Source organism: Henckelia pumila, chromosome 1 (assembly GCF_033568475.1).
Source record: "Henckelia pumila isolate YLH828 chromosome 1, ASM3356847v2, whole genome shotgun sequence".
NCBI classification, from domain to species: Eukaryota; Viridiplantae; Streptophyta; class Magnoliopsida; order Lamiales; family Gesneriaceae; genus Henckelia; species Henckelia pumila.
In genome coordinates, this window is record NC_133120.1 from 94327256 (window position 1) to 94340656 (window position 13401).

A 13401-nucleotide genomic window follows, 5' to 3' on the forward strand; every position below is an offset into this window, starting at 1 on the left:
GCTTTGGTTTTGGAGGATCACTTGGTGAGGCCTTTTTGCTTGAGTTTTTTGCACTGCTACTTTCTTTGACAAACACAGGGCCTTTCGAACTTTCACCAACCTCAAATATGCTGTTTTCAAAACCTAAACCAGTCGTACCATCTCTTCCCATCATGAGTAACGAATCAAGCTTGGAAATTCTTGAATTAAACTTGGCCAATGTAGCATTTGCTTTTTCGAGTTCTTTCTTCACTTGGCTTAGTTTCATGTCGTTCTTACTCAGCATGACTTCCAGTCTTGACACATCAGCCTTTAGATCATAATTTTCCTTCGAAAGAATAGTATTCATCTTATTCCTTTCAACCCAATCAGTATGTAACTCTTCAAACATCATCCGAGCTTCTTCCATGGACATTGTCTCTTCACCTGTATCATTATCACACATGTTATCAGTAATGGAGGAATTCAAACAAACTGACCTTTGGGAGATGTTGCGGCCAGGTGTGGCAACACCTGCGGCAACACCTAAAGGATTGACTTGAAACTTTTTCTTGCTCTTCAGTAGGGCAGATAAGGCAGTATTGCTTTCTTCATCTTCTTGTTCTTCTTCTTCAGACTCTCCATAACTCAAAGATGTGTTCATTCCTTTCCTAAGCGTGTTGGCACACTCATTTGCATAGTGTCCAAAACCTTGACAATCATGACATTGAACAGTGTCCAACTTCTTTGAGACAAACATCTTCTTCCCTTCCAACATCAGTCGAGGCTTAGGAGTATCAACAGGTTTCCTTGGTTATTGTTCTGGTCCAGTAATCCTTAAAGGCTTGTTAGAGAACATTGGAGCCTTGAGTTTTTGATCCGTCTTTCTTGACTCTTTCATCTTCTTCAGATAATCATTGAATTTCCTAGTCATAAGAGAGATCGAATCATCTTCCAAGTCAGATTGATGAACTTCTTGATGAAATTGAACATACTCCTCGTATGAGGGTTTCGAGGCTTGAAGGGCTATTGATTTTCATTTATCCTTCTCTTGTTCTGAATTGTTCATCTCAAAAACTTGAAGGATGCTAATCAGTTCAGTCATCTTCATCTTTGAAGTGTCTTTAATTTCTTCAAGCGCCCAAATCTTCCCATTAAATCTTTAGGCAAGGATCGAAGAACCTTGTTCACCATAGTTTCACTAGCAATAGGTCCTCCAAGAGCATGCGCCTCTATAGCTATCTCCCTAAGTTTCTTATCATAATCAGCAATAGTTTCATTCTCATCCATCCTGATATTCTCAAATCTTGCGTTTAACAATCTCAATCTTGTTCTTATCACGCTATCAGTTCCTTCACAGTGTTCTTGAAGAGCATCCCATGTATCCTTAGCAATAGTGCAGTCGGCTATGATTCCATGCATCCTCATATCCACAGTTGCAAAAATTGCATTGAGTGCTTTAGCATTGTAGCTTGAACTTTGTGTTTTCTCGGCAGTCCAAGTTTCTTCTTGCTTGATGATGTAGTATCCATCTTCATCTAGCGTCTTTGGAGGAGTCCAACCAGTCAGAATACTTTGCCAAGCACGAACATCCATAGCCTTAATAGTATATCGCATCCTATTCTTCCATAGTGCGTAATTCGTGCCATCAAGGACCGGAGGTTTCAGGAACGAGTTCGCAACAGACGATGAGTCCATATTATTCCCTGTAATAAAATAAACAAACCAAGATCAGTTCTTAGTGTATCAAGAATATGACTCTGATGCCACTTGTAAGGGAATGGGGGTTGCACATAAATTATTTGAGGTGTTGTCACAAGGTGTTGACAACACCTACAATAACACCTTGAGTAATTTGCAGCGGAATATAATTAAAGCGTAAATAAAATAAACAAGCAACCAAATAAATAGACTCAAATGATTTAAGCAAGAGTATAAAATACTCTTGCAACGCCTCAGGGCAAAACTTCACTAGAAAACTTCCAAAGAGTTTTACAAACCCTAACGCTAGTGATTATTGTAAATTTCAATTTCTCAAACCAAGTGAGAAAATAAATAGTAAACGTTCTCCTAAAATCATTCTATAAGAAATAGAATAACGAAAACACAGTAAGGAGAAAAACTATGTTGAAGCCAAAATCACACGAGCAACACACTTCTTGATCTCCAATCTTCAAGTGTTCTACACGGCTTCAAGTTGTCACAGCTTCAACTAGGCTTCAGAGAGATCTTCAGCGTTTCACAATGTACGTACTTCGGTTCTCACGTTTTTCTCTATCAAAATTTCTCTCTTCTTGTGTACGCCTATCTCAAAATAAATAGGTCAAGAATCCTTCTTCAATATATTTCCTTGTAGGCGTAGGATTCCTTTGATTTGATCATATCAAATCTACATAAATAAAGAAAGATAAATATTAGATATGGTATGTTAAATATTTTAATCAGCTTATCAATATCGCAAATAGGAAATAAATCACATAGATAAAGATTATTTCATGTCCAATAAAAACAAAATATATTAAATAAAATCTTTTTCAAAATAGGATGATTTTAAAACATAAAATATTCCTTTCACATAGCATGTGTTTTTTCCATATCTTAAAATTATCTCTCTCATTTTCAAAATAATTTCATCTTAGAAAATTGCATGATCAACTAAAATTTTTCACTTTTTCAACATGTTACAAATTTAAAAATAGTTTGTTTTTTTAACTAAATTTTTATTTAACATATACACAATGGCCGGGTGTGATTCGGTGGCTAATATTTATAATTTGAGAATATTCCGTGACCATTAGACTTTAGATGCACATGGATTCAAGAATCAAGATATTCTTGGATGAGGTACAAGCGAAGCAAGAGGCACTTGATAATTTGTGCTCTCTTTGGGAATGTTTTTTTAGTTTAGGACATAATCATTTCAAATTGGGGATTTTGGTGTTAATTATCAGATGGATTACAAGTAACCTGAATTATAGAGAGCCGAGCTTGATTTCTTCATTTTCATTTATTTTTTCCTTTTAATATTCATGGTGAAGGGCCTTCTTCAAGGCTGAAGAAGTTATATAGAGATTCGGCTAACTTTTCAACCTTGAAAATCGAAGCTTTTAATTGTTGTGTTCGTCCAAGCTAGGAATTGATTTCGTACACAATGTAACCTCACTCAAAATTTGTTGCAATATATTTGATGCACTAACAAAAGTCATGAAGTTACTCTAATCTATAACCATAATATTGGAATATATATATATGGAGTATAACAAAATAAAACTAAAGAAGTTCACAGCTGCATTCTTCCTGTCTTCCTAGCTACGTACGACGACTCACTTGTTCTGCGTTGGATTCGATCTGCTAGGAGGAATGTCTCGGAAGCTCGACTTAACCTTCTTGTATGGATTCTTCTCTTTCACATGCAAATCCCGGAGAGCTTGTGAAGACGGATTCACACCTGAGGAAGAGGCTATTCGTGTTTTCGGATGTGGGATTCGAGTTGCTTGCACTAGTTTATGATGGTGGAAATGCAGAACAAGCACTAATGCCAGAATATAAGTCATGAGGCATGGCTTCATGGTTATAATGTGGTGAAAAGATGACTCTTGAATTTTTCTTGATTGGTTTTGAATGTGATTAGGCTTAATTTCATGTTGATATATATATACACACACACACACACATGTTTTTTGTATTTGTTTTCACAATTAATGTTGTTGGAATCCTATGCGAGGGAGATCATGTGCTGTTTCTTTGACTATATTGTTGCGATTCTTGACTTCCGGGTTGGTTGATTTTAAACTTTCTTCATGTGGCTTGACACGTGATTTTATTTTTAATCTTACGAAAACGAGGTAATTAAATATATGTAGAAGTACGATTTGATTTCTTTTGATTATTTTTCTGCATTTAAGGGATTCCCGACCATGAGAATGGCAGAAGTTGATAATATTGTATTCCATTACGCTGCATGTTTATGCTTTATACAAACTTCAAAGTGTAGTTTTCTTTTTGTCTCAATCTGTTGGAAGTATGAATTAATAAAATAAAAAAAGTAATGAAAACAGTGGATCGATCTTTGCAGCTTGCAAGTTGGCTCATGGCTGTGGTTTGTTTGCCGCAGCAGGGTAATGCTCTGCGGGTGGCGCGGCGAATTTGATTGGTTAAAATCAGTGAATCCCAATCATGGGATACATGTCACCGGTAGGTAGTACTGCGGGCGACATCTACAAAACCGTTTTTTAATTACTCTCGATTCGAATAAAATTTTGAGTCCAATCTCCAATGACGTGTTTCGTGCAGTATATTTATCTGATGTCATTTATTTAAAATGTTTGTATAACAATATCATCTATTCTAAATTTTCGTATAAATTAAATTTTACCACCTATTAAATGATTAATATTTCTCTTTGACATATTTTGAGCAAATGGGGTTTGGTCAAAAAAGAATGAAATATTATCAAATAAGTAAAGTGGTTTGCATGTAAACACCAAGAATTTATTTGGAATAGCATGTGATGAGATGGGTAACAAACATAGATTTATGCATTTGATCAATTTGATTCTTGGAAAAGTCAGAATGTCAAACGATGCTTTAATTCTCAGTTCTCACCAATTAATTAATTTGTGCTTAAAAGTTGTGAATCTTTGACCGTAGTTAATTTGCAATTAGTTATAAATAAATTACTAATAAATATTTTTGAGCATGATCGTGCTCTGACTCGTGGCCACAAAATTTTGATTATTAATTTGGCGTCACAAATCTCCACGCAAGAAAAATCGCAAATCTCTACTTTTGGTTTGCTTCTTTATACTATAAAATTATCACAAAATTTTATAGTAGTGAATTCTGAGATTTTATCATGAATGGCGATATTATGATTTTGAGTTTTATGTTACATTTATATATTTAGTTATCATTATTCTCCAAAACATTAAATAAATGTTGACATTTTTATATAATACTATCTTTTTCAATTTGTTCGTGAAGAGTTTCGTCGTGAATTTACGATATATATATTGAATGTTTCTAATTAAATTGAGATTATTATTGTTATCGCCGTCGTCGTCATCATCATCTTAATTCAATGTAAATATTTTTAATATGTTCAAACTATAATTAAACGTTTTAATTTAATCATAAAGACAATGATTTTGACTTTAGTGAATATTTCGTCGTGAATTTACGATACACTATATTGAAATTATCATCATCATCATGACAATTTAATGTAAATATTTTTAATATGCTCAAAATTATAATTTAGAATTTTAATCGTAAAGACTAGAATTTAGACTTTTTAAAAATATTTATTCATTTTTTTAAATTTTAATTGATAAAATAATATATGATTTTAATTTTTTTAAATAATATTTTTACTTATCCAAGATATTGAGTACAATGGTAAAAAATAATTGATAGAAAAATTGTTATCCGCAGTTGAGCTTTATTTCAAATGACATAAATATTTTTATAATAACATTTAAAATTTGAATATCTATTTTATATTATAATGTATGAGTACCCTAAAAAAACTGTTTTTGATATTTTTAATAGATATACTAAAATGCCTCTATTATTAGTAAGCTAAATTAAAAAAATTAAGAGGGTAAAACTAACATTTTTAAATTTCAAAAAATCACGTTTCCTTCCATCAGCCTGATTTCACCTTTTTCCCCCACATTTTTTTATTTTTGACATTGGCATTTTCATTCAAAATAAAATTTGAATTTCATGTCAGTAAAATTAATATCAAGGTATTGACATCCAATATTTATATATGGGAAATGATATGTGTACATGGAGGGTTACATGTTGGATTACACACTACACATGAAATTACAAAAGTATCTCTCCACTTTATTTCAAAAAAATCTTTCCAAAATACGTTTATGTAATTTCAAATGCAACGTATAACCTAACGTGTAACCCTCCGTGTACATGTAGCATCACCCTTTATATATTATATTGCACACGCAAGGTGTGTGCCCGGCTGCTAGTATTAATTATATTAGAATGATAATTTTAAATAGTTAATGAAATTATACGAATTCTAATTATTAATCATATACAATAACATACTGTGTATTGCACGAGTAAGATACTAGTTAATAAAGAAATTTGTTGAGCATGATCGTGCTCTGACTCGTGGCAACAAAATTTTGATTATTAATTTAGCGTCACAAATCTCCACGCAAGAAAATCGCAAATCTCTACTTTTGTTTTGCTTCTTGATTATACTATAAAATTATCCCAAAATTTTATCGTAGTGAATTCTGAGATTATATCGGCGATGGGCGGAACAAGATAATTTTATTAAAAAGATGGAATTTTATAATTATTAATTTTCAAAACGTTATTAATATAAGTATTAGTAGTAAAATAATATTATTATTTAATAATTGTATCAATATTTTTTTAGGAAAATTGAATTGTTGTATTAAAGAAACACATATTTAAGAATTAGTGAGATTGCAGAATGTTTTGACCAAGTTATAAGGAAAAAAAGTTCTAAAAAATTTATGGGAAAATTGTTTTTTTGATCCTGTATGTTTATCACTTTGCGATTCTGGTCCTTTATATTTTCAGATTGCAGTTTTAGTCCGCTATCTTTATTTTTTTGGCAATTTTAGTCCTTTTTCCAATGTGGCGCTGACGTGGCACAAATTCAATGCTGATGTGGAGCTGACGTGTACAGTGCCACGTCAGCATTTTCGAAGAAAAAGGACCGAAATTGCCAAAAATCGAAACATACAGGACTAAAACTGAAATGTAAAAACATAAAGGACCAAAATCGCAAAGTGACAAACATACAGGACTAAATTTGCAATTTTCCCAAAATTTATTTTTAAAACTAAATAGTTTTAATTAAAGGCTCTATTGACCAGATGACTCGAGTAAGTCTCGATGACCAATGACCATGCTTGGCCGAGCTTCCAAGTTGTGTCCCTACTCCAACCTCTATTATCTGCAGTCGGCAATATAGACCACCTGATTGAAAATTGTCTTTTGTAAACGTAATATTTTTGATATAAAAAATAATGTTTTTTCGTGAATACGTGAGATCAAATTCACAAAAATAATATATGATACAGTCTCAAATGATTTATTTGTTTATAAAAAGTCAAACAACTATATCTTTTTTTGATCGTAGACAACTATATCTCAGCCAATATATAACTCTTCTTTCAATTCGGTAACAAAATTTTATAGTTAAAACAATAAATATCATTGATTTTTAAAAAAAATTAAACATGGAATGTTTCTTATCATATGCATGAATATAGATTGTAAAAAAAATCGACTTAAAAAAGGGGAAAAAGGGGAAAAAAACATAAAAAAGGGTGAGTTTGAAAAATGACCTTGATCAACCAAATTTTTTGATTTATAACCTTCTTTCAAAAAAAATTGCAAAATGACCTTCAAATACAAAGAAAATGCAAAAACAAAACAAAGGTAAAAATTAAGAAGGTTATATTTTCAAATCATGGTCAAACAGAGATTATTTAGTTAAATAAATTCGTTAGACAAAGCATTATTCGAAATTCCATCTTTACCCCTCGGTTGAATCCGACTCATCCACAGTACAAGGGTTGAAAAGGTATTTTCATTCGAAACACGGCTCGAAAAATCAATAAACTACTTAACGCGATAAATAAATTGTCGACATCTCCGGAGAACGGAAATTTTATGCTTCAACAAATTCAACACCTACTTCAGATTTCCCGTTTATAGTGAAGAATACAACATCGCGTAGATCAAATTATCTCGGGGAATTCAGGTTCTGTTGCATTTTATGTAGATGCATGTTTTCTGTGTTGTTGATATAATTTTTTTTCGGGCTAATAAATTCTCAGTGCTACTAGGTTTTGATCTGGGTTTTATCAAATTGGGATAATTTGACGATTTGACAATCGCCTTGTTCGGTTTGTGTGTGTGCGCGCCTAGATTTATATATTTCCCTATTCTTTGCTGTATCGTCTACAACTTTATATTATTGATCCCATATAATTAATGGACGAAAAGTATGAGGCTATCTTATTGATGTTCCCTTTCCATGGCAGATATTTTCTGTGCGGTTACCGTGGGAATTGCTCTGCTTTGAGGTAGTTAATGGGAGGGTTGGGGACATGATACTGAAAAAGTCGTAATTGCTAGAAATTACGAAGATTTTGGCTCTTCTGCCACTAAATGACCAACTGCTGGCTAGTAATTTCATTTGCTTATTGTAACTATGCCTATTAGGTTGAAAACACATGTTGATTTGTTTATCATAATCTGAAGTCTTGTCATTACGGAACATTAATATTTGTGGGTAATGAGATGAGATATTATCAGTGTGTAAAATCATTTGTGCGAGCATTTCTGAGAGCTGTTTTTCACAAACTGCATAAACGGAATGAGTTAATGAATAGTGAAAAGGTAATGATTGAGTTGTGTGTAGTAGCAATACAATATATGTGGCTGAATTTTTTTTTCCAGATAATGTTGTAGATGAATTACAGCTTTGGCACTTGACATCACATTCTTCAGTGTTGGTCTTGTTTCTATTGTTTTAATGTTGGTGATACTGAAGCTTGCATTTAATGTTTTCTTTGTGTGATTCCGGTAGTAAATTTGTGGTATTTTTATGGTACTTGTCGGGAAACCTTAAACATCTGAGTTTTTTCTATATAATTTTTTGTAACCGATTTTCCTTTTGTTATGATATTGTGAGCTGCCTATACTAGACTTGTTGTAGTTTGTGTTCATATTGATTTTTATGTAAATTTGTGCTTTTTACAAATCTATTTGCTACAGCCTACAGCAGTTAGATCTGCCCAAAATTTTAAGACAAATTTCCTCGTTGCACGAGGAACTTCATATCATAATAATGAATAGAATAAAAATTTCTGAAATGTGAGATTATCGGTTGTGCAGGCTGGGATGGCTGAAAAAGCATGTGTAAAGCGCCTTCAGAAGGAATATAGAGCACTTTGTAAAGTAAGTACCATTTTTTCCCGGAAGAGCTTTCACATAAGTTCTCATTGTGAATCATATACTTCATTATTGAATTCTGGATGCTTGAAAAAGTATTTGCTGAAGGACACAATAAATTATGCTGCTTTGATGTCAGATGATTCATCACTTGAAATTTGATGATTATAACACTGCATGAATTCAGGAATGAACAAGTACAATGGAAAAATGTTTTGCAGAAATAGGCCATAATATTTTTAGGATATCTTTGGCCATGGCAGAAGATATTATTTGAAGTAAGATAAGTTGGATAGCACTTCATTCAAGGCCCTTTTAAAATGCAAAAATTGAAGAATTTTTAGGTATTGATGCCACTTTATATCTGTAAATGTTAGACAAGGGAGAATTATGGAGTAAGTGGTATGAGGACAAATAAGAAGGCCTTCATTTCCATTTATCTTTGAAGAAAGTATCATCTATTTCCAAGGAATGAATGGTTAAGAAGATTATTTGATTATCAGACATTCTTATCGAGTTTTATTGTGGTTATGAAACAGCCATTGCTTGAGGACTGCGGATGTTTATTAGAACCAATAAAATGGCTTTGCTTAATCACTTACTCTGATGCAACTTGTTCTGTAAATGAATTTTCTTGTTATTAAATTCTATGCATCTCCATCTCTGCTTTGCTGATTATTTTCTTATGCATTCCCAGGAACCTGTTTCCAATGTGGTGGCACGCCCTCTTCCCAATGACATCCTTGAGTGGCGTAAGTTGCTTGGATTTTGTTGTATGCCTCTGTATGAACACGCCTTGCATCTTTTCCTCAGCAAGATCATATTCTTTCAATTCATCTTCTTGTGATCACTCGCAAAACGCAAAAAGCACAGTAGAGATTTTATATGAATGTTGAGACGTGCCTTATGCTATTCTATGTTGTTTTGATTGTTATTTTATGTTCACTTTTCTAGGGACGGTGTTCCACTTTAGTCATGCTCAAATATGATGTGGGTTGAATGGGTGTTCCTTGTCTATTATTTTACACATTCTCCTCTATAAAACCTTACATTCTTTAGATTTTGATGTGATTTCTATACACAGTATCTCGGAGTAACTTTAAGAAGTATATCTGATGAATTGAGGAGTATCTTACTTTGCGACATATTTAGGGACGAACGGCAAAAAAACAGCCTTTATTTTATGTTAATATAGGAAATTACTAACCTATCACCCCAGCCCACTTAAACAAGAAAAATAATAAAAAGAAGTAATCTAAAAAAACTCAGCACATGTCCTACAGTTTGACTCAATCTGAAGGTTAGTGAGTATCACTATGTTATTGTATTTTGGAAATTCTTCATGGCAAGAAATTTCTTTCTGATCCACCATAGGACATACAAATATATGTTTCCTACATTTTTGTGTCCTTGACTGTTAAATTGTCAGCACATGTGACAGATTGCTTATGATATTGTGTTAGCATCATTTTGTGTAACACTGTCTTCATCTGCTGACATGTCTTTTGTTGGCAAATTTTGTGGTCAGATTATTTGTTGGAGGGGAGTGATGGAACGCCATTTGCAGGTTTGTGGTTATTGTAATTTCATTGTGTGTGCGTAGCTAAAGTAGAGAATTGATGTTAGTATTTGGGCTATTATTTGCATGCCCATTTATTCTAAAGGTGTTTATGTGTGGAGTATTCATGATGCTAGTTCTTTTTTCATTTTTATGTTTTCGATCAATGTAGGTGGTTACTATTACGGAAAGATAAAGTTTCCACCAGAATATCCATTTAAACCTCCAGGCATCAGGTGACTTTTTCATGGTCAAAAATAGCACAATGGTCGAAGTGTTGATGGTGCCATGTTCTGCTTAAATTTGTGTAGCTGTTTTTTTTTTTTTTAAATGTAAATGGTTGTTTATGTCTTCTGTAGTATGACTACTCCGAACGGACGTTTTATGACTCAAAAGAAGATATGTCTGTCTATGAGCGATTGTAAGTTAATTATAGTAATCATGTCGATGCTTTCTTCATCTTGTTTCACTTACACTGTCATTTTCCAGTCCATCCAGAGAGTTGGAACCCTATGTGGTCTGTCTCAAGGTATAGGGTTTTCTACGAGGAAGATAGTCATATATATTTCCTGTATCAGTCTTAAGTCACTTGTGCTGATTTTTCTTGTTTGCTTGCAGCATATTGACAGGGCTTCTTTCTTTCATGGTGAGTTAGCTTGAGAATGAGAAGATATTATAGTTTTTAATTTGAAGGCTTTAAGCCGAAATTAGGTGGAGACCATTACCTGAAAGACTGAATGTCCTGGTTTATTTGTTCTCAGATGGACACTAGTCCTACTACGGGCAGTGTCACAACTACAACAGAAGAGAAACAAAGGCTTGCGAAGTCTTCTTTGGCATTCAACTGTAAAAAGTGAGTCTTACAAAGTTGATGCTCATCTCTCGCTCTACAAGAAGATTGAAAAATATCTCCATTTTTCTTTTTATCTCAATGAATCTAACTCTGGCCTCAACGTACATATTTAAGAATTAACAAAAAATTTACTTCTGTATTGTCTTGGAAAGATTTGCAGCTACTTAAATTTGTTTATTTATGTTTTAGCATTGCATTTATGAGGTGGGTGTCTCACTATCTCTTCTTTTCTTCCCATTCTTTCTTTTGTTGAAACAGCCCAACATTCAGGAAACTTTTTCCAGAACATGTGGAAAAATATGAACAGCAGTTAGCAGCTCAGCAATCGGCAGAACAGTCAGCACCTGCATCCATTCCAGAAGAAAATGTTGAACCCTCATTGAAGAAACGTGGGACAAAAGAGGAGCCCAAAAATGTAGAAGTCCCGAAAGATGTGAATAACCCGAGGCAAAGATCTTTCCCTTCCTGGTTATTGTTGTTGCTTGTTTTCATTTTTGGCGGTGTCATGGCTCTGCCTCTGCTACAACTTTAGTAGCCATACAGACCCATCAAGGGAAGAAATTGCAAGTGTTTATTTGTGAGCCCCTAACATCTTAATCGTGACCGATCCATTCCTTATGATCCTAAATTCTCGCAGTTTTTGTATAGATGTATTAATGAAGGGAAAAACTGTTAAAAGATCTTTTGGTCCAAATATATCAGTGTGGTGTGTTCACCGTTTATTTTTTTTATTGTGCTCTACTATATATTTTTATGTTTAGCTTTAAGTTTTTGATGTATTATTATATTTTTCAGTGTGGATTCAACCCTGGTGCGTCAATCTTCATCTTTTAGCATATGAGTATGTTCAAATGTGTGGCATAAGATGGCTTAAAGCAACACGAGGTTCAGAAAACATACGACAAAAGTTGGGGGGAAAATAAAAAGTAGGTGCAAAATCATAGTCAATTGGATTTGAATAATTAGTGCTCCCAATGATTAGTTTAAATAATCAATTGAGCCGTTAATTAGGGTTCAATTAACTTTATTTTTTTAAAATCATATTGCATGAAAACCTCGGATTGTGTCTTGTCCTTGTTTTGTGCCCTTTTGTAAATACCTATGAGAGAGACAAAGCTCATTTTGAGCCACCGCATTGTGCGGCGTAGAAAACTCAATTCTCCCACTTCTTATCTGAAATATGCTTACATACATGATAATGATTGCTGCCGTTTTCCAATTCTCTGAATATATGAAAAAATCAAATTTTGAATCTTTGTGTCTCACAATGAATTCGTAAATTTCAAAGTTCACAAAATGACAAATCTTTACATTTTCCATAAAAATAACGATTTGAAATTTGTGGTGGTTGCATTTTGAGGCTTTAGCCTTGGGAGTTTATATCTATTACTATCAATTAAGTGACAATTGTCTGGATGGTGGACTTGTAAACTTTTTACATTAAAATCAGATTCCTTCTCCACTTTCTTCCTCCTCTAAACCCTTTCACAACCATGAAAGAGAGCACATAAAATATTTTGATAAACAAATATATCTATTTCTACTATAAAAGTATGAATGGTGGGCAAAGTTTTTCATTGTGAATTTATAACTTTGCCACCAAATTGTGTATGACTCAAAAAAAAAATTATGGGCAATTATGAAAAAATAAGGTAAAAAACAAGGGCAAAAAGGCATTAAAAATTTAGTCAAACATTAAGAGTTGATTTATTGCATAGTAATGAATATGGATTTAACTTTTCATTTATATCCAATTATTAACTCAAAATTAATTATTGATAAACTATGTATACTATATAATATAAAATTTCACACACAATATTTGGCTAATATTTTTAAAATGTAAAATATTTTACTTCTGGAAGGCAAAAAAAATCCAAATGTTTATTGACTATTAAATGACACAAACCGGATTTCTAACTATTACACACCATAAAAAAAAATTGAGCAGCAATATTGTTAAAATTTTAATATAAATTATTTTTATTTAAATTAATAATGAGATTAATTAAGAGTTTTTTTAATTAATTTGTTCATTAGCATATTTTATTTTAATTTTTTC

At 32.7% G+C, this 13401-nt stretch overlaps 1 protein-coding gene across 3 annotated transcripts; it reads left to right on the forward strand.

The window, feature by feature from the left end:
- The first annotated feature begins 7593 nt into the window (after positions 1–7593).
- On the forward strand, positions 7594–12099 carry LOC140879919 (ubiquitin-conjugating enzyme E2 34-like). 3 transcript variants are annotated; one of them, XM_073283913.1, is made up of 11 exons: positions 7832–7887; positions 8016–8057; positions 8872–8934; positions 9626–9680; positions 10457–10495; positions 10659–10722; positions 10846–10907; positions 10976–11015; positions 11105–11132; positions 11248–11339; positions 11598–12099. In XM_073283913.1, exons 3-11 carry the CDS (start codon positions 8878–8880, stop codon positions 11869–11871), a joined length of 711 nt encoding a protein of 236 aa, XP_073140014.1. In that variant the 5' UTR covers positions 7832–7887; positions 8016–8057; positions 8872–8877; the 3' UTR covers positions 11872–12099. The 3 variants fall into 3 exon arrangements, with proteins under 3 accessions (XP_073139997.1, XP_073140006.1, XP_073140014.1); XM_073283896.1 differs by lacking the exons at positions 7832–7887; positions 8016–8057 and adding an exon at positions 7594–7732; XM_073283905.1 differs by having other exon boundaries at positions 7750–8057.
- Positions 12100–13401: the final 1302 nt, after the last annotated feature.

Coding starts and splice junctions, on each gene's coding strand:
- LOC140879919 (XM_073283896.1), top strand. CDS start 8,878: ATGGCTGAAAAAGCATGTGTAAAGCGCCTTCAGAAGGAATATAGAGCA. Junction 11,133..11,247: donor CAGGGCTTCTTTCTTTCATG/GTGAGTTAGCTT, acceptor ATTTGTTCTCAG/ATGGACACTAGTCCTACTAC. Junction 11,340..11,597: donor TTGGCATTCAACTGTAAAAA/GTGAGTCTTACA, acceptor TTGTTGAAACAG/CCCAACATTCAGGAAACTTT.